The sequence below is a fragment of the Gordionus sp. m RMFG-2023 genome, chromosome 1, assembly GCF_954871325.1.
Source record: "Gordionus sp. m RMFG-2023 chromosome 1, tfGorSpeb1-WG-v2, whole genome shotgun sequence".
NCBI classification, from domain to species: Eukaryota; Metazoa; Nematomorpha; class Gordioida; order Chordodea; family Parachordodidae; genus Gordionus; species Gordionus sp. m RMFG-2023.
The window spans coordinates 69171491-69194256 of record NC_088775.1 but is presented as its reverse complement, the minus strand read 5'-3'; the positions used below and the strand labels follow the sequence as shown (position 1 = coordinate 69194256).

Here is a 22766-nt window from a genome sequence, read left to right as displayed (position 1 = left end):
ATATTGAGTTAGTCGTTCGTTTAACAATGCTATCAGGATACATTAAATATATATATACAAAAAAAAATTTTCACGGTCCGGCCCTGGGATTGAAGATCTTTAATGGTACCTCTAAGAGGTTATACAAAATAAAAATAATTATCTCTTTTCTTTTTTTTGCAAACTTTTCCCACTAAAATAAAATACAAATAATGTTGTAATTTTTTTAAATAAAATAATTACAAAAAAACATAACACGATAATAATATTTATTTTTGGTAAAATAAAAAAAGGAAGATTTAATAATGTTTTTGTTTGCACTGTTGGCGTTTTTAATAGATTAATATCATCTTTTACCTACATAAGTAAAACCTCCCTAACTTGATAAGCCCTCAAGCAATTGGCTGTTCATCTTGATGTACCATTTTTTCTAGTTTCTAAAATAAATTATATATAAAATGCGTTCTTTATAATGAATGACCAGTGCGCTTTTGATATAGCCCGATGCAGAATCTCCCTTGACTGCTGCTCATAATATGAAGGTTTTTCTCTCTCTCATTTTTCACATCAAGATAAAAGATGAGAGATAATAAATATGAGCGATTGATATAATTATTAAAATAAAATATAAAAGAAATTATAGTAAATTTGATAATTTTCTGTTTCGCGGAGATTGTTTATATCTTTTTAATATTTCAAGCTGTTTAAATTTAATTATTTGATGCTCTTTAAAAAAAATAAATTGATTTTCGAAAGATTATTTTTTTTTAAAAAATGATGAATTAAATTACAAATATTTTGAACATTATTTTTCTAAGTATAATATCGATTACATTAGAAAGTGGTCCAACTTTTAATAATGACACTAAAGTAATAGTATATTATTAAATTTTCATCTTCTATTTATCTCTGCTTGTTTATTATGTAAACTGTTGTAGGAAATCGGAATGCATAGAAATGACCTACATCAAGCCTAATTTTTCAAGCCCGGCCTGGCCCGAAATTTTTTGTAAACAGTTTTACCCTGTCCGGACCGAACCCGAATTTTTTTTAAAATGTTTTGCCGGCCCGGCCCGAATTTATTCAAATATAGAAATTAATTTTATAATTACTCAAAATAATCGATATATGTTATATGGGGTCTAGTTTCTATAAATAAAATCAAATATTTTTATTTCAAATAAAAAATTCAACATAAAATTGATAAATTTAGATATATTTAAAAAAAAAATTCTAAGGCCCGACTCGGCCCGAATTTTCTTAAAAAATTAGGCCCTACCTGCAGATCTCTAATAGAAATATTAGACCCAAGTGGACTGTGGTGGAAATAAAAAATAAAATGGTAGTCAGTGCTATGTTTACTTGATGTATTAGTAATCTTAAATCGAAAATTTAACCTTAAGGAATCTCCTGTCACCGCCAGAATATCCAAAGAGGAGATTATAATTTTTTTTTTCACTTATACTGGAAAGGTTATAAATAAAATTATTTAAATATTGGATTAATTCTATAACATACATTTTATAATTATAAAATGTCCCCAAATCTATATGAAACGTACAATTATATTAATTTTACGTCTTTTTGTCCGGGGGTATTTTCATAAAGGTTAAAAAAAGAGTAGATAAGAAAACCATCGAAGAAACGTGGGATATTATTCTAAATTTAGAAATATCGCCGCTGATGGCGATATCCTTTAAGTAATTTACTCTGATATTTTGTTTATTTTTAATTTTTAAAATATATTTAAAAAAGTTTTTTAGAATGATAACGTGATCTTTACAATTTCTTTTTAATGTAATAAATATAATCAATCCCCTATTTTTAAATTAATATATATGTTAAAATAAATCACTTTATCAAATAAAATATCTAGTAGAAAATGTAAACTACAACAGGTATGTTATCCAGTGTCTTTTTGTCCAGGGCAGTGGCCCCTATAACGTGGGAGAGAAGGGGGGTTCTAAGCAACTGCTTCTTAAAATTTGAATGGCGGAAGGGTATATAATTTAAAATATATTTTAATAAAATAAATTCCTGGTTTTTGGCTGTATTAATATTAAATATAGGGTTGTTAAAATGTTCAATTTAAGGTCAATTTTTAAAACCGACCCGATTTAGATTTTCGCTAAAATAATATTTTGTAAGCCTCGAGATTTGGTAAATAGAGGTCCAAACCTTTTAACCACCTGTGAGCAAAATCTTTAAGCTTACATAATATTATTTTGGAAAATAGATCCGAAACGGGCTTTTAAACAACTCCTATTATATGCGTGCATTAATGCATATTCGGACATTATAAATTTAGCGGAAGCATTTATCATTTATGTTAAACATTCACAAACTATTTTGAGCGTTGAATATAATATATTACTATCATCATAGGTATCATTTAATTGCTAATATATTGGGTTAGCCGGTTTAAAAATTGGAGCAGTCTAACATCATTGTACGGCAATTTTCTAAACAGAGACCAAATTTTAAAATGCAATAAAACTCATTTTATTTTACTATATATTAATGAAATCATATGGCCTCCGATCAACTATATACTAATCCAGGGCCACTAAACCATCTAGAATCAACCCTAGTTCTAGATTTTTAAAGTGATACCTCAATCAACATCTATGAAAACGTAACCACAGATGCTACTCGAAAGTATCATGCATATGAAGATGATTTACTTTATAAAATTATCAATAAAGTTTCAATGTATATTGTGCCAAATATCTTATTACCAACCGCACATCATATAGCAATAGTCAAGAAATGATCCAGATCAGCCAGTTGCACACTAAATTTACAAAACAATACAAGGGCGCCTAGGGACTTTATTCCAGAGGTAAATAAGAGTATCATATAATATTTGTTTATTGCTAGAAAACATTTAATGTGCTAGGTTAATGGTAGAGCAAATAAGTTAAGCGATTTTGCCTAAAGCCAGTTATTTTTGTTTTGCCACAAATAAAATCAAATATTTGCGTTTTCTATAAAATTGGTAATTATATCGTTTTAATATGAAAATTATTTAGAAAGCATTTTTACACTTTTTCTGAAAAATTTCGATTTTACTCATTTTAAAAAAATTAACTTATTCGATAAGTGCCCTACTCATTTTCCGCTAAGGTTGTAGGGGGTCTGACAGGAAGATACATAAATTTTATCCCATCATAGTGATATTTTATTTAGAAAAAAATCTCTTTAATTTGCAAGAATGTGCTATTTGAAATTGTGCCATTTTATTTAGTTAAGCATCCAAAAAATAGCGAATATATATTTTTAGTATTAAGTAGATGTTGAGTATAACTTTCATTTTTTTCCCCTAAAAAAATAGAAATCGTTTGATATGAAAAAAATATAACTAAAAATAATCCTCAACATAATTATTTTCGAGCTTAATTGCGAAATTTTCGTCGATATAAACCATTTTTTTTTAAAAATTTACTTTCACTAATTTTATAAAAAGTGATAAGAGTTCATTCAAAATACTTAAAAAAGGATTTGAGCTATATCACAGGCTACCCAAGCCTAAAAAATTCACTGATAAAGGACAGGCTACATATTCTTATTGTTAAATGCCTGTCGATTTTTAAAAACGACAACTCAATATTTTATCCATAAAAATATTGACCAAGATTCGAGATTTCGCGAATAGATGTCTAATTTGTGCTAGGCTATTTATGAGCGAAATCTTCAGGCTTATTTTTAAATAAAATATTGAGTTAGCCGTTTTTAAAAATCATCTCAAATCGAGCAGTTTAACAACACTACTCTGGACCGAATCACGACCTAGTGTCTATAAAATGAACCTTTACTGGCCTCAATAAATTAAGAAATTTTAAAAAAATATTTTAAACAAATTGTGAATAAATTATGCAAAATATAATTCTTTTTTTTGACAAATTATAAAAATTTTAGACAAAATAAAAATATTATCTTCTCATCATTTATTAATTTTGTTTTATATGAAATGAAGGAAACCTTCATTTAATTTTCAAATATTTTCGCGTTCGCGCTATAAATTGTTTTTCTAGATTTCATTTTCAAATTAATTATTTTTTTCCTCTCATTTAATTTTAAATATTTTTCCGATATCATAAAATATAAATTTTTTAAAATATGTAATCAAAAAAAGAAAATTTATCAATATTCATTTTCATTTTTTTAACAATAATCAGAAATTTACCGCTCTTAAAACTGAAATTATTTTCCTGGCGAGAAATAAACAAATATTTGCATTAAATTTAAACCTTTGCTCACATCAGAAAAGTAAGTAAATAGACAAGTTTATAATACAAGTTTATAATACAAGTAAAATTTGTTTACTGTTTACCTTTTATTTATAATAATTATTTTACAAATAAATAAAAATAAAAAATATTTTTTTTTATCAATATTTAATTTGTAATTAGTAATTGCTTTTTCTTTATTTTCTTATTAAAAAAATTACAAATGTTTGTAAATTTTCTGTGAAAAAAAAAATATAGTGTTAATTTTATTTTAATAACTATATCTATATTTTTCAAGTATTCTTTATATTTTATTTATCTTAAAATCAATTTTGTAAAATTTTAAGTGAAAATTTAGGATTATTATTTATATATTCTATTTATCGTGCTCATTAGATAAACATATTCGGAACCAATAAATTAGATAATGCAATTCATTTATTGATTGATTTATAATATTTAAGGATATCTCCAGAAATATTCAGTTTCTGAATTATTCAAATTAGGACTTCTCAAATAATAAAAACATCCGGTAAATTATAATATGCTAATAAAAAAAATAAAGTTATTTGAATAATTTATATAAATCTATTTTTTAAGAAAATATTTTGATAGCTTTAGGGATAATAAAATTATTATATACAGTTAAAACTTTATAGTTTGAACATGCAGAGAAAGTAAAAATAGATGATAGAAGACATTTTGTAACTTCAAATTATAATTTGTTTCTTTTATCCGAGATCAAATCAGATGGATTTTAATTTATCTTCCATCAATATTTAATAAAATAGTTTATATTGACACTTTTTAACCCATCCCATACCTATATTTTTATATATTATATTAATAACAAATCATTAAACAATCTATTTTATAATAAGAAAATTATTATTTTATAATCTTTAAAATTTTGTTTAAATTTCACCAGGCTTACAATTACAACCCCCAAAATTTATTATCATCCATCCATATTATATAAAATAGACGATCCCATATTGAAAAACAACAAAAATTCCTATCATTTATTTTTTTATATCACGGATTCTGGAAATAAATGCGCAATTTTTTTAAAAAGAAATATTTTCCACAAAAAAGTGTAATAATTCGAATGGTATTATTCTAAATCATTCTCGGAATGGGTAAGATTTCTCACCCACAACCTGGCCAGCCGTTTAAATTCTCTATCACGGAATCATGTGATAGGATTAAAGAGGAATTCAATTTTTTACAAGCTCAATATCACAGGTTTAAAAAAGGATAATTTTTCTTATATTATATCTTTTATTTTCCTTTATTGCTGATAAAACTTTCAAACTGCACCTAAATCACATGAGCATGTGCAAATCTATAAAGCTCTCGATTTTAATATATTTTTTTTAGCAATCCCAAGGTAAGAAAGTTTGATTTTATAATGCGCAAACGTAAAAATAGCTCGATAAATTTTGGCAAATCTTATAGCTATGAGAGCGATATCGCCAATTTTCTATAACTATCTCCTTAATTTGACTAAAAAATAAAGCCTCTTTTGATCAAAATTTTCTTTTTTTAAAAAAAATAAACTCTTAGTCTGAAGATAGAATGTGAAAAGCTAGCTTCCGAAAAGACGGAGATGCAAAGGCACTACGTCATGGTAAATTTTATATTTTATAACCGGAAACAGTATAACATATAATTCGCAAGCCCCGATTTAACCTTTTTCGCTTGACCATAAAATATTAAATAGCGGAGGAAGTGTGTAAAGTCGAGCAAAAAAGTGGGAATATTTTTTATAGATCCTCCAAAATCTTGATAATAATATTATTTAATTGCTTAAAAATGGGTCAGAATATTTAAAAAAAAATACTCCATGTTAAGTTTTTATTTAAAACAATTAAAACAAAATATATGGGTTACCATTAGGCCAGGCAATAATACCAATATTTTCTTGGTTTTAAATATAAATGCATAGTGTTAAATGGCTCCATTTGAGCCGATTTTTACTGCTAACCCAATATTTTCACCAGAAAGAATATTGCCTAAGCTTCGAAATTTCGTCAATAGATCGAAACCTTTATATCATCTATGAGCAAAATCTTTAGACTTATATAATATTTTCCTGGATAAAATATAGTGTTAGCCTTGTTAAAAATCGGATCAAATTGAGCCGTTTAATAAAGCTACAAATATAAGCTAATTAAGCCAATATTACATTCAATATTAATTATATATTGGTTTAATACTAATACTGATATTTAAAAATTAATTATTCAAACATCTTGTATTTTTAGATTCATTAACTTAATTTTCATCTTAATTTCTTAGATAACAAAAATATTTTCATATATGTCTAATTTACCGATTGATATATTTTGTTTACTGCAAAATTTAATTGTGCAATAATTATTAATATATATCGATCTTTTGTCTGCATCTATTATATAAGTATAAGTTTAGCATTTGTGATAACAATATTTTTGCGTTCATGAAAATACAGGATATCTTATTTTTGTAAAATAATGATTTATCATCTCTAAATTTTATGGATAAATAATTAATACCAATATTAACCAGTAGGAATACAATATAAATGAAATTTGTTAAAACCAATACAGTCATTTGAATTTAATTAGCGAGCCCTAGTTTCCTAGCACTAGCATATATAATATTATTTTTTTTTTCGCGCCTTCGAACCGGAACTACGGAACATTAATTGGGACTCTAAATAAAAATTTACTTAAAGTCCTCTGCAAAAAAGTTATTGGAAACACATGTAAATTAATTTGGAGACTTAAAAAAAGAGAATGTGCCTAAGAATTACGATATAGATGATTGAAAAGAGGTATTTTAAGCGTTGTAATTAAAGAAACATACATATTATTTAAAAACAAATGAAATATAACTGAGCATACATCTTATTTATGTATAATAAATAATTTCCGAGAAAAATGGACACAATTTCCCGGAAATGAAAAAAGGACCGAAAATTTTTCTTTTTTTAAAAAATGTTTTAAATATATCTGAGTTGAATGTTAATTTATACAAGACTCGCAAGAAAATAAGTTCAGAAGATAAATTATCACATTTTTTTCTATTAAAGAAAGAGGGGAGAGTAAAGTGTAAGCACAATATTCGTTAACATTTTGAGCATTATAATTTCAGAAAATATTTGAAAAAAAATCATTTGAAAAAAGAAGTCATCGATGATGTTGCATCTATATATCTTTCTGTAGAGTGGTCTTTTCATTAGCTATAGGACATATTTAAATGATGAACATAACGACTCGATTTGAATCGATTTTTAAAAACGTCATGAGCAAAATCTTCAGTCTTGCGTAATATTTTTCGATAACCTTGTATTTAGCAGAAGAAAAACATTCTTAAGGCTAGATCCACCCGGCCAATAAATTATATTTTAAAAAATTTATGTAATATAATTTGAATAATCAATAAATATCAGAGATCTATAGACCCGGAATGGGTCGGAAAGTGGTATGATTTTAAGTTTTTAAGGATACATTTAAATTATAACAATTCATTTAATCAGTTGGGAAATCATATAGAGCATTTAATATTGACTTTCTGCTTATATTTTTAACCCTCTTTGGAACAATTTGCAAAACACTAGGGTTTTGCCGATCCACAAAATTTTAACCGATCCGATATCTTCCGATATTACTAAAAACTCATCTGATACGATATTTATATATCTATATTTATATCAATGCCATAAAAATATCAATATTTTCTATTTTAAAAAATTAAGTGTATTTTTTCCTAAAGTTAATAATGTAATTTAAAATATTTACAATATTTATGAGTGAATGTATTGCTGTTAAACAGTTTCCCCAATTTTTAAAAAGGGCTAAATCAAGATTTTCGCCAAAATATTATTACCCAAGCCTCGAAATTTCGACAATAGAACTCCAAACCTTTCTGCCATCTGTGGGCAAAATCAACGAGCTTGATTAATTTATTATTAGCTAAAATCTTGAGTAAACCTAAAAATTGGCTAAATCGAGTTGAACTGAATGTGACTAGTTAGATATTTTAAAACCCTTCTTGTTGCAGATAATGATAAAATACTGTAAAATTTATATATTTTTTAAAAAATATTACATCAAATAAATTGTATTTTAGTTCCTTTCCTTAATATTATTATGAATTATTTATAAAATATAAAAATTATATGATTATATTATAATCATGAAACACCCAAAACAATAAGAATTATTGGATCGGGTCGGATTTATAGAAAAATATCGACCCGATCCTTTAAAACGCTAAATATCGATGCCGAGATATTTAATATCGGCACAGCCCTACAAAATTCATACAAAATTATTTAAAATAACGAAATTTAAGACATAAAAAAAATTTCGCCATAAAAAATCCTGGACTGGGTCATGCGCAATAATGAATTTTTTTCAAATCGGGGCTAGGCCTAAAATTTAGACTTGGGATATTTATAAAAAATATTATAACTATATATAAAAAAATATAAAAATTTTGGATAATTCTCTTTATTATTTCCATTTTGGAAGAATTTTGCTTACTTTTATTATTTTTATACCTAAAGTTTTTTTTATTTGTGCATAATTTTTGTCAAATGCACTTTGTGTGTAGCTATAAAATATTATACAATAAAATGCTTTTGACAAGATAAAATAAAAAATAATTTTTTGAATAAATTATAGATATAAAAAAAGATAACGTTTATACATATGATATATTATTAAATATACATATACATAAATTTATATCATGTGTATAATATTAATGCACATTTTTAAGTAGATAATTTTATATGTAAATTAAAATTACATGTGTATTACTACATCTAATATAAACATACAAAATATCAAATAATATATTTATTGCCTTTGAGGCTTGTTAATAATATAAAAATAAGTATGCATGAGGAAATAAGATAAAATTCAATTTTTTTAAAATATTCTTTGAAAATTTACATAATTTTGAGATAAATTTATTTATGAGTAATTTTTTGACCTAATAATGGAAGATCAACCAACACAACTATTATATCCATAAGATTGGAATTGATTATATTAAGTTTGAAAGTTTATATATTATATAATCAAATGTTGGATATCAATTAAATTATTTGGATAAAACTAATTGAGCTTTATTAATAATTTTACCTTATGCAAAATATTAATTTTCTTTTTTAAAAATGTTTTTTATTACAGTATTATGAAATGTCCTATGGCTTGAATGTGGAAATGCATAAACAGGTACACATATTTAATGTTTATGATTACATATAAATATAATACATTATATTCCATAAGTCAAATATAAGCTGATCTAAAAATTTTATATCATATTTTAAAGATATAATAGCCAACCATATTCATTGATTTAATAAATAATATTAAAAGATTTTATTTTATACAAAAATATTATAAGCTTCTATAAATTAAATTATTTTTTTAATGTGCCTTAGGTTCAAAAAAGCAAAAATTATATAATTAAAGGGAAAGAGGATAAAAAGGATTATTAATTTATATAAATAAATGATTATAATAATTTAATACATGTATGTAAGTTATTATTTAGCAATATTTCTTTTCAGATTATGGAAAATGATTGTTTACTAATCCTTATTTAATCTTTTTAATATGGTATTAACTATGAATTATATAAACAATTTTATTTTTACTTTTTACAAATTTAAGTATTAATAATTTCTTATTCTTATCACAAAATATATTATAAAAATCTTTTAATCTTGGTCTTACTTGCAACTAAATTCATAAAAAATGTCAAATTTTTAGAGAAAAAAAACTAAACTTTTAGATTTATAAATATATATCACAATATTCATTATATAAATAATAATAAGTGATAGTTAAGCTTTATTACATATATTTTATTTTATTTATATTTTTTTCCCACTTTTGTGTTAAATGTTTCTCCCTGATGTTAATTCTATACAATATAACACGAACAAAGCAGCTTTATTTTACATATAACAGATAGATGTCATAAAATATCTCATATACATAAATTGATTTGATACATTGTTGTCAAAATTAAATTAATTATTTTTTTAAAAAAATTATGACACCACAATGTCATTTTTTTTTATGTATAAACTCAAATTATATATAAATTACTATAAACAAACACTTTAGTAACTCAAAAAGAACTTCCTTTCCTTTTTATAATATAATATATTTAATTTATTATACAGTTCATTAATATTTAAAATTTATATTGCGATTTATATTAAAAATTTATGAAACCTTATAATTTTCAATCATCATAAAAGCTAGTTATTTCTATTTCCTTAATTGTTTTCTTGCTTTCAATATCATTTCCGATAAAATGGATTTCTCTAAAACCACCTAAAGTTATTATAATAATAGAATCCCTACAAATCAGAATTAAAAAATATTTTGACTAATCACAACCTCAGCAGTTTTTATTTTATAAAATTAAATAATAGATATATTTTTTAGTATGGCAATGGCTGTTAGGTATAGAAGTCTATAATAAAATTAATTTTAATATTTTTAATATGATTAAAAACTCGTTTTTCCCTTTAAACTATTAGAATTTAATTATTTATACAAACTATTTAATAAATATTTGTATTACTTTATTATTACTTAGCTAAGAAATAATTATTTTTTGTTAATCTACAAGTGATTTTTGGGATATCTATACGAAACCCTGGAACCTTGCCCTTTTACTCTACAAAGTTTAAAATTATGTTTTCAAGTTTTTAATTTATTTTTAAGCCCGAGCTTAGTCCGGTCCACATTTTTCCTAAAAAATTTGGCCTAGTATCAAAATTTTTAGGCACACGTCCTACTTTCTAGGCTCTACGTTATAGAATCAAGAAGAACAAATAAGTCTTACTGTTAATTATTGCATCCTACTCTTTAATAAACTTCTGGATTTGAAGGCTAAATTAGAATTAAGATGAATAAGTTTTGTATAAACTCTTTTGAAAAAGGGACATTTTTCCAAATTTAAATTAGCGTAATGAAGATATAATTTGCATGTAATCAAAAGTGGCCTTTCGTAAAAGGTACCGTATAGGCGAAAATGGGACAATTGACAACATTACCTTATATTATAATATAATAAATTTAGATAACCAACTCATTATATTATTTTTGAAGTAACTGCTATTTATGATAATTAATCATGCTTTTATTATTATTTTAAATATATAAAAAAATAACGAATATAGCCAAAATATTAAAATTTGACAACAGTCTTTTTTTGAAATATTATAAATAGTATAACTCTAAATAAATTTAAAACGATGTGTTTGTTGCCAAATTCGTATAAGAAATGCATTTTATTTAAAATAATTTGTTGCTGCTACTCAAGGTATGGCGTAAAATGAAGATCTAATTCCATTAATTTTATTTTTTTCGCTAAATCCATAATTTTTTAAAAAAATACTTTTGGTAATATATATAAAATCGACAACCAAAATTTTCTAATAGAGATCTTGTATTATCTTATTCTTAATATATTAAATTAGATGTATTACCATACAATTTTTTTATCTTTTATATTTGGTTAATGAATTATAGAAAAAGTTATATACAAAAGATAAAGTATAAATTTCTGGGCCTATATTTGTAATAAAACAGTTACTATTGGATTTCACACTTAAATATTTGGGAATAGTTATATTTCCACTCGATAATAAGTTATCACTATTGCCCATTTTAATGATAAATCCTGTCTTACAGGCGCGTACGTAGGAATTTGGTCTGGGGGGGATAATAAATTTTTTTGAGAAATATTATTGTTTTTTAAAAATATCAAGCATAAATTTATTAGGACTAATAACTATTCCTAATACACAATTTTAATGTAAATTATAAAAAAATTATATGTAAAGAATCACTTAAATGACCCAAAATAGAAATTTGAATTTTTTGAGCCTTTACACAAAAAGTTTCTTAGGAATAATTGTATTTTATATGTTATATATTTACAATGTAAAATCCAATCTTCGTTGGAATTGAGCTAATTTTTCAATTATCTCATCCTTGCTTGTCGTCAAATGCCTATGAATATTCAAAAAATCCAAACCTTTCAATCTACTTTCACATGTTGTACTTCTTGGTATGTTTTTCAGAGACCTGCAGGCCCGGCCCCTGGGCCGGACAGTATTTTAATTTTTTTAAATATACCCGGACCGAGCCCGAAATTATTTTAAAAATTCACCCCGGCCGGACCTGAATTTTTAAAAAAAAACACTCAAGCCGGGCTGTATTTTTTAAAACAGTCTATATTTGAAATCGTTATTATTAGCTATAAAAATCAAAAATAAATATAATTTATTTTTAAAAAAAGCGTAAAAAATCTTAAAAAAAATCCGGGTCGTGCCCTGCAAATGGTACTTCTGCAGGCCTCTGTTATTCTACTTAAAAAAAGAGAGTGTTCTCTCATTAGTTTACTAATGGGAAGAGTTTATAAACCCTTTTAATACATTGGGAATTTAATCTAAAATGTGTTTGAAATAATGGAGAGCATCCATAGCATTTTTGGGGACTAAATCAACTATAGTTAATCTTATAAACATAGTTATTCCTAGTAAGGCATCATAAGATACTTTAACATCTTCATAATAAAAATCTAACAAATATTTTTTTTTCTATCACCATCTGAAAAAGGTTGGGAAGTCTTTTGTGGAAGTAATATTTGCAGATGTAAGTGCTGCATGATATATTAAAAATTCATTTATTTGGGTTATAAATGTATCTGCATCTAAGATATACTCTTCTACTGATCCTATATTAATGTTTAAACGATGAGCTTGCCTTGCTACAAGTCGAGGGAGACTAATATTAAACACGTATAGTTCTGCTTTTGACTCAACAATAAAATATTCTTCATCAACATTAGCCCTAATTTCCTTGAGTTCTGATAAAATGCTCTCCGCTATTCTCATCTTCTTAATCAAATCAATGTCATGTTTTTGAAAAGTAATACTTAAAATAGTTGTTAATTAAATAATACATTCTAATGAGAAATAAAATTTGGATTAAGCATTGAATCCAATAATTTTCTTGCTTCTGAGGAAATATTTCTTTCAGGTCATTGTAATATTTCAGTAATAGCAAATAATTGGCTCTTCTAACTCCTTAATGGCTGTTAGTGCTTGATGGAAGAGGCTCTATCTAGTTGGACAAGGTTGCAATTTCTTTTTCCCTGTTGGACCAGAAGTTTCAGAAATAATTAGAAATTTGAAAATGGTAGATAAATATTACGACACTATAAATTTGAAAATAATAAGTAAATATTACGCCGGAAAACTTGAAATCGAAATTAATTGATAAAATAACTTATGAATGTGATAATAAATGTAATAAAATATATATTTAATATGAGATACGAATAAATATTAACAAATATAAATAATAATATTTTTGAAAAATATATCCGGCATCTGCATTTTTTGGCTTTGGGGGGGGGGGGAAGGTTTGTCCCCCTGTCCCCTCCCGCTGCGTACGCCAATGCTGTTTTATAAATATTTGTGGTCTAGTTAGCAACGAGCTAGATCACCAATCGCATAGATCAGAGCTTGACTAGACCCAGATTTTTTCTGAAGCCAACTGTGTGGTTCTATGATACGGGGTGGTATGTTATATAGAATATCGGAAGCGACCGCATGATTATGCATTATATCGTAAAAATGATAAAATTTTGGTTGTAATTTAGCAAAATATTGGTCGTTGTTTAGTATTCAAAAAATGGTCGAATGAGCATATAGTTTTACGGGATTTATCTTCACTAGCCACACATTTTTTTATTTCTAAAATTATATAAAATCTTTCTCTATTTGATATGCGGTAGAATTTTTTTTGTCCAAATTCTAGAATTGACTAGGGCAATGGCGATTGCTGGTTAAGCTCGTTTAATTGTAATATAATTATATTTAAAAACTTAATTTTTTGTTAAAAAGAATTCCCTGACTTTGTTTGTATATTATTTTATGGTTTTTTGTTGATATTACTATAGATCTAAAATTAAAATTACGTTTTTTTTACAAAATGATAAGAGTTAAGTTGATATTTGATGGGATGATTATAAATACATATAATCCCAGATTGAAGATCTCCCTGTCTCCCGGGGGATCGTACTAAGACAGTCTTCAGGAGAGCTTGGGTGGTTTTATGATTGGGTTATTTGTTAAGTGCATTTATTAAATGGCTAACCGTTCTATGTCATTGATAATTTTCTGTAAAAGGCAATTGAGAATGTCTTACTTGAAAAATGAGCTTTTAGCTAAGTATTTGTTGAACCTACATATTTAACCGATCCTGAGATCATCTACCCCCATAAACTAAATTTTTGAAAAATCTAGGCCACAAAATTAAACGCCCTACAAACGAGACCAATATAATTTTTAGTATCAAAGAATTTAAATTATTTTTTTTGATAATTATGTAAACCATTGCATTATTTTTCTTTTATCTTCAAATTTTATTGTTATAATTAATTATAACATTGAAATTTTTAATAGGCGGTTCAAAACATTTTGAAATATTCAATTATGATTTTAATTTAGGGTTCAATCCACAAAAATAGTGTTGCTAAACGGCTCGATTTGAGCCGATTTTTAAAAACGGCTAACTCAACATTTTAGCCAGGAAAATATTCCTAAGCATCGAGATTTCGTCAATAGATGTTCAATCCTATGTGTCATCTATGAGCAAAATCTTTAGGCTTGCTAAATAAAATATTGAGTTAGCCGTTTTTAAAAATCGGCTCAAAACGAACCTTTAACAACATTACCCCAAAATGAAAATTAAACGTCGATAGAATAAATAATAAAAAGTGGCTACGATTTAATCTAACAGTGCATTGCAATACCATCTAGTGGTATATTGCAGCATGATCAGAAGGGGTACTAGGATGTGGAAGAAACAAGATTGCCTCTGTTAATGATAATTCTAAAATCAATTTTTTAAATATCTTCCTATAGTGTTGTACCGATTTAATGGAAAATAATTCCATATTTTTTATATATTATTTGTTAAAATAACAAAATTTATATTGAAAGGTTTTTCGTCAAATCTGCTATATTTATCAGTTTCATTCTAAAAATGAAATTTACTGTCCATGTGATTAATCGCTTTAAAGTTTAACATCTAAAAAATGATTAAGCATTTTTTTTAATATCATAAATTCCCAGAATTTAATTTCAAGATCCCGCTTGCAACAATCAAATAGATGCGGTATAAACAATAGAATAATTCCAAAAATACATTTTATTTTATAAAACTAATCAATAAAATCAACAGTCCTTTAGTCTATGAATAAAACCAATATCTCACAAATGAAAACGGATAAAATAACGATAAATATCTGATTTTATAAAATAATCTTAAAACATGATACTTGAGGAAAAAATAGATGTAGGAGATTTTGAAATTTCAAAAATGTGGTAGCCGAGTTGAATGCGACAGTAAAATAAATTGTGACACTGCGGATACAATATTTAGCGATTAATATAGAATTTCATCTATGCTTGAGTGCAATGTTGTATCGGCATTTATCGTTTAGGGCGAAGCACCACGTTCTTTGTATTGATCTGCCCTTTGTTGTTGCTCTTATATATGTTTCTCTTTTTCCCAAACTAACCCAACGTTTTGACACTGACTGTAAAGGCGATTATGTTCCCTTATGAGAGCAGGTCATAATATTTAAATGTCCCTCAGATTTTTGAATTGAAGTTCATTCTTTATGCCGGAAGTAGCTAAACAAATTTAATATATATATAATTTATAAAAATAAAAGAGAATGTCTAACGCGGGCCAACTATGCACCCGCCTTATCTCTTTCTGCCCTCGTGATACTAATAGACCACCCCCCCATCTCTTATCTTTGACATTTTAAAAAATATATATAATTGCTTATATAATTTATTTTATTGCTTTTTTGAAAAAATAATATTTCATTTGGTTTTTTTTATAATAGTAATTTACCGTGTTACCTTCATGAATATTTATAAGTTTTTTACCATTAGATTTTTTATTTTCTTTGAGCTCCATTTTCAAATAATGCATCAATAAAAAGAATTTTGTTTTTTTGTTTCAATTTGCAAATAAAATTGCAAATTTTAAGTGAAACTGTTTCTATTAATCATAAAACCTGTTTAATTTGAGCTGTCAATAACTAATGAATAAATTAATCATAATTCTTAGCGTGTATGGTATTTTTATTTTGTTCAATTTACCTCCCAGCCCGGAATTTTCAAAACATCGTTATTTAAATTTATTTTAAAGGAAAATTGAAAATATGAGCAGTAAATAATTATTAAACGCGTAATTATATGATTATCAAACTAATTAACTGCGGTTCGCTCATATTTCCTCGGGCATGCAGTCTCTTATACTTATCTATAAATCCATTAATATTATTAATAATACCTTAAACAAATTATATTATTTTATAAATCTTCTAAAGATGTCTATGTATAGAATATTTTATAAGATTTTATTAATGATGTCAATGGAAACCCATCAACTATATTAATTACTCTACATATATCACTTTATTAGTAATAAAGGAACGCATCTTATAACTACGTAGTATTTATTAGAATTTTCCTAATTTTAGCTAGTTACATAATTTGATCAAGAAATGGTTTTTAGATAGATGACCGGCCTTCGCCAAAATAGAGATGACGCTTAAAAGCACTTCTTTATTTTGGCTCCGATATTTTTATTTATTGGTTGTTAAAAAAAAATCAATTTTAAATCATTTTCTGGGAACGTGTACCATTTTATCATATTTAACATTATATATTGCTATATTATACTTAAATAATTTATGAAACATAAAATATCATTTTAAACTAATGTTTTTTTTCTCTAAAAAATCGATATTTTTTTATATTATGAAAAGGAGAGTAGTACTTCAAAAGTAAGGCAACACATTTTCAAGAGTTTTCTATAAGGTGATAACTAATCAAGCTTAATTATTCAAGATATTTGCATAAATAATGAACATTGATTTTTTTTATAACTCCTCAGCACTTTCCTTGAATCAATGAATATTTTTTTGCTTTATGGAAAAATTTCTTTGGCAGTTTTTTCTTTATTTATATTACCATTAAATTTGACTTGTTGACACCTTTAAGACGCAATAATCTCATTAACATTCACAAGATATTAAGAAATTATTAGCCTCTAATGTAGGTTTAAAAAGAGAAAATAAAATAACTACGAGGCTATGAAATTTAAATAACACATGATGTAAATATTGAAATACTCCTATATGAAGTTAATTGTCCATGGTTACGATTTTTTAAAGCAAATCCCTCATATTTATATTTAATTGCAAACTATTTAATCGATCCATATATATACAAAAATGTAGAATGTTTTAAGGGTAACATTATCGAAGCATCAAATTACATTCTCTAAGGCACTTTAGTTATAAGTCATTAGCCGTCATTGCGAGATAATTCTATCCCTTTTTAGAGATTAAGCCTTCTTCGTTTTTGCCCTAAAATATCCCGAAGTTTCCCTTGCACAACCTTTTCCGCCATAATATCAAAGATGAAATTAGTGAAACGAAAGGTCTTCTATAATGTTACCCACTAATAAGTTAACCCTAATCCACACTAGTCCATATTTAACTTAAAAAAATCAAGCAAAAATAATTCAAGCCATGCTAAAGGAATATATATATTAGATGATTAATCTATACAATATAGAAGAGGTTCCGATTCTTTCTTTATGGCCTACCTGGGTAAACCATGAAATTGTCAAATGTTCTGATATTTAAATTTGCCAATTCTAAATTTTTAGCAATGGATTTTTTAAAATACTAAATATTAATCTTCTAAAATCACAAGAAATTAATTGGAGCAATATACATATAAATTAGCTATACTTTTGTTACGTTCCTAAAAATTTAAATTTCGCTGCTATTCATTTTTTAAGAGTTTTCAGGTTCCTTTCTTTTGACCTGGTTTTTATTCCAAGCTCCTTTTTTAAACGCTATTCCCTGTTAAAAATTTATTGTTTATAATTAAATTAAAGATAGGGTTTTAAAAAAATGTAAATTGCTAGGGTAGATTTCCTTCCCCTTTTTCCTGCTCCCAAGTCCATATTTTATACTAAGATTAGATAGAATCAAGAAAATGATTGTATCAAATTAGACAAGTATACATAAAATTTTCGATTTTCAAATGAATAAATTGCTAAAATTATATATATTTTTATGTATTATCTCTTGAAGTTTATATGTTTAAACTTTTTAATTGGTCCCGCGGACTTGACTAAAAGAAACATTTTATCTAAATTTAAAAATATTTGCCCATATATCATATGATTCTTTACTCAGATTTTCAATTCGATATTTTCTGTTTAGTCTACACGTTTTTTTTACCTCCCATAGGAAGATTAATATTTGATATTAATTTACTTAACCTTTCCTAGATAAATTCCTATAAGCACCCCCTGCTCGGCTCTTAAAATAAAAGAAATTAATTGAAAATTTAATTTACATTTATTAGATGTTAAGTTAAAAAATATATAAATTAGTAAACAAACAGTATGAATCTTAAATTTATTTTTCCCCTTTTTTAGATGTCATAAATATTATATTTAATTATAAATTTAATTTAATTGAATTAATTTTTTTTCCTTCTTTTATAAATTAATTTCTCTAAAAATTAATTAATAAAAACGATTTACTACTATAAAAATTTTTAACTAGCTTGTAAAAAAGATCTTTCATTTATAATGTATAATATTACAGACTAATTAAATTAATATGTTGTCTTATTTTGTAAGGTTTATAAAATTTAAGTAGAACAAAAAAATTAATTATATTATATAAACTTCTTGTTATAATGTGGCCACTTTAGGAAGGGTTTTTATATTACATTTTACTTACTAAGAAAATAAAACTCAACATTATTTATATAATATATTAAGATATAAAAAAAAATCATTAATTTTAATTGTTATCCTTATCTTACACTTTATATTAGACTTGTATATACTCTCTTTCTCTCACTTTTTCTTTACTAAAAATTTAACGCTTGCTTTAATAGATAGTAAGTAGAACATAAATATTAATTATGGATGGTATGATGCTTTTTATATTATATATAAAGAATGATAGTAATAAAGGTTATTAATGGAATATATAATACAATATTAACAAAAAAAATTATATATATATATGATAATTTGTATTAGTACTTAGAGTTTTATAAAAATCCTCATTTCTACGTAAAATTTATCTCAAAACCTACGTGTAATCTTGAAATGACTGATTTAATACTCATTGTAACCAATACAAGGTTGTAGCATAGGGGGAGAAAGGCATTTAGACTGAAGTGGTGTTGTTAAATGGCCCCGGGGCCGATTTTTAAAAACGACCCGGCAAATCTTTCTGCTACCTATTATCAAAATCGATAGGCTTTGGTTAATAATCAGCCCATTTTTTAAAATCTAGACAAAGTTAAGGGTGTTAGTTTAGGTCCTAAGAAAAATGGCGATCCCAACTAATAATAACTAAAATTGTTCAATATCGCCGTTTTACAAAAAATAATAAATAATGCCAATGTGATACACTAAATTCATAAAATTATACTTATCATGTATAAAAATTATTTTATTTAAATTGGAAGGACATTCACGGCTCGACCCACCTCTAGTGGGTATCATCTTGTTTAGGCTAGCTCAGCTACAGAAAATACACGCTCAATGGGAGTGTTTGGACACAATATTTCTTGGGTAAAACGGGAAGCTTCAATCTTCTCAAAAGGATAAAACATTATCCATTTGGTGAAGATAAAGAAGAAAATGATAAATAACATTCTTGTTTCAAATCATTCATGATATGGTTTTGCGGGGAACAATTAGATGATTGTTTATTCGCTAATTTTTTAATGTAATATTATTCACAATAAACATCCTTTATTACATATTCTACTATTTGGGCCATTCCAAGGCAATAATGCGGAATTGCATAAAATTGAACGAGTAAAAGATATTTCTTTGATAAGTGTTCACTATATTCATATTTTGAAATCTGGGAAAAATGCGATAACAAGAAATATTTATACAAAAATAGTTAACCTGAAGATCAGTGATTGGAAATCTATGATCCAATTTATTGAATATATTTTATTTAAGGAATGCCAATATTATCATTCTCATTAACGATTAAATAATTGGCTATTACCGTTAAGGTCTTATTTCTCTTAATATAATATTGATTTTGCTAGAACCACACTTTTGAGCATTTTCAAAATGCAATGCCATCATATAGATATAATTAATTTTCAAGGTTTATGAAGGTATTTGTCAATATTAATAATATAAGAATGATAGCATAAATGCTTTATGCTGGGCCGCCGATATCTTTTCCATCGGCGGCATGGCAGACTAAAATAACCCAGTGACGCGACAGCGATAGAAAAATGTAGAAACATTTTATTATTCGTATAAGCGTTATTTTTTATAGCAATGGGATGATTCCAAAGTAATATCGAAACAACTATTTTTGAGTTGCTCTTTATGCCACTTAAATAATCTGGAGGGGTGGGATCTTAAATCTTAATTAAAAAATTCGATTTATATAATTTAAATATAACTTTTTTTTTTTTGATATATAAAAAATATTGTTAACTAACGATTCTTAAAATTTTATATAATTAATAATTACTTTTTGTTTATTATTTTTTTTATTTTGGCATTCAAACATTATTTTTCCAAAAACTATAATATAAAATAATATTGATTGATTTTTTAATACACGCACACATATTTATAATTTTGATTAATTACCAAAAAAAATTGAGAATTTATGTATTTAATTTATTATTGCAAAAACCTATCTATTTTTGAGCAATAATTTTAATCGATAATAATAGTTAATTAGTTCTCCAAGGAAGATTAAAAAAGATATATTTGTATTAACATGTTAATTTTTAGTAATAAGTGAAGATATTTTGTTAAAATCACTTAAATATAAAATTACGTAGCATCTGTTTAGGAGCTCAATTAACTAATGTTTTTTTTGGGGGAAATGTTAAAATTTCATGATTTTTTTGGAAAAAATAATTTAATAACATTTGCGCTTCAAAATAAAATGACAAAGAAAAGAATTTTTGTCATTCTTTTTAAAAATGTCGAGAGTTTTATTTAAGATCTTCAAAAATAAATCGAATAATGAATTATTCATATTCAATTCTAAACGAATGAATAATTTACTAATTGTAATTACATCAATCAAGTAAAAATTATTTAAAGAATATTACGAATAATTCATTATTATTATTCTAATATCAATCAAATATATTTAAAGAATAACGAATTATTAATTACAGAGTTGTTAAGGAGCGGCGCTCCTTTTTTAAAAAACACCTCTTTTTTTTTAATTGAGGAGCGGCTCCTTTTAGGGCTGGAATGGAGGAGCGCCGCTCCACCGCTCCTTTAAATTTAATGTATAAATTAAATTATTTTATAAATATTAGTAATAATTATTAATTAAAATTCAATAAAAATGAAATTTTATTTAAATTTATCCATTATTAAATGTTTGGCCGAGTTTTATATTATCATTTTAAATATTAAACATCTAGTTTTTCCTTTTTATATTGAAAATTTTTTGGAAAATCTTGTAAGTCATATTAATATTCATTTTATAGATATATAACAAAAAATAATTTTAGATATTATGGATTTAGAGATCATAGATGAAGAAATCGAATTTCCATTTCCATCATACCAAAAATATTTTAAACTTCTAAAAGATGTTGATCCAAATGATCAAACAAAATTTAAGGGCAAAATGCCTTTTGGGTTTAAATAAAACTATTTAATTTTCAAAAGTGTGCAGCCTCAATCTAAAAAAGCATCTAAAAGTAAAAAATCCTTCTTTTAAATACAAAATGATCTGGAAGATTTTTTTTTGGTTCCATGAAGATCATCAGGAAGATAATATATTAGACAAATATTTTTTAAATAATGATACCAAAATTACTATTTGAATAATTCCCTGAATTAAAAAATATCTTTATAAAATACAATACCCCGCTTCCCTCTAGTCCTCCTGTAGAGCGCCTATTTAGTATTGCAAAAGAGGTCTTAGGGTCTTAGGGGAGAGGCGTGGATGTTTGTTAGATTCTAATTTAGAAAATTTATTACTTTAAGGTTATAAATATTTTGATAGATCATTTAATATAAATATGGCTTTGATAAAAAAATATGATTTTGTTTCGTATACATTCTAAAAAAAATGAAAATCAAAGGAGTGGTTATTGAGTGCCATTCTATTACTTGGAGCGGGAGCTAGCTTCTTTTGAGAAGGTAGGAGCGGTAGCTACTTTTAAAAAGTAGCATTAACAACTCTAATTCATTATTATTCTAGATTGCATTATTTAAAGGCTGCAAATGAACCAAATAAAAATCCTTCCAAATCTGAGATTTCCGTCAAGTTCCCCCCTCCCCAACAGGATTTCGATGTCTTGGCTCATAACGAGCTAAACAAAATTGTTTATTTTGAACAATTTTTTATAGTTCTAAAAATGAAATAAAAAATTTATGTATTTTT

General features: G+C 25.5%; 1 protein-coding gene across 3 annotated transcripts in view; it reads left to right on the top strand.

The window, feature by feature from the left end:
• The first annotated feature begins 4590 nt into the window (after positions 1-4590).
• The window catches only part of LOC135931815 (transducin-like enhancer protein 4), a 41820-nt gene continuing 23644 nt past the window's right edge, over positions 4591-22766 (top strand). Inside the window, exons 1-4 of one of the 3 annotated variants that reach the window (XM_065469119.1) lie at positions 4591-4740; positions 5137-5453; positions 5775-5838; positions 9395-9439. In XM_065469119.1, the coding sequence (XP_065325191.1) occupies positions 5344-5453; positions 5775-5838; positions 9395-9439 (219 nt within the window). In that variant the 5' untranslated portion in view covers positions 4591-4740; positions 5137-5343. Of the gene's footprint in view, positions 4741-5136; positions 5454-5774; positions 5839-9191; positions 9258-9394; positions 9440-22766 lie in introns of those variants that run through there. The other 2 variants (XM_065469120.1, XM_065469121.1) reach the window with 2 other exon arrangements.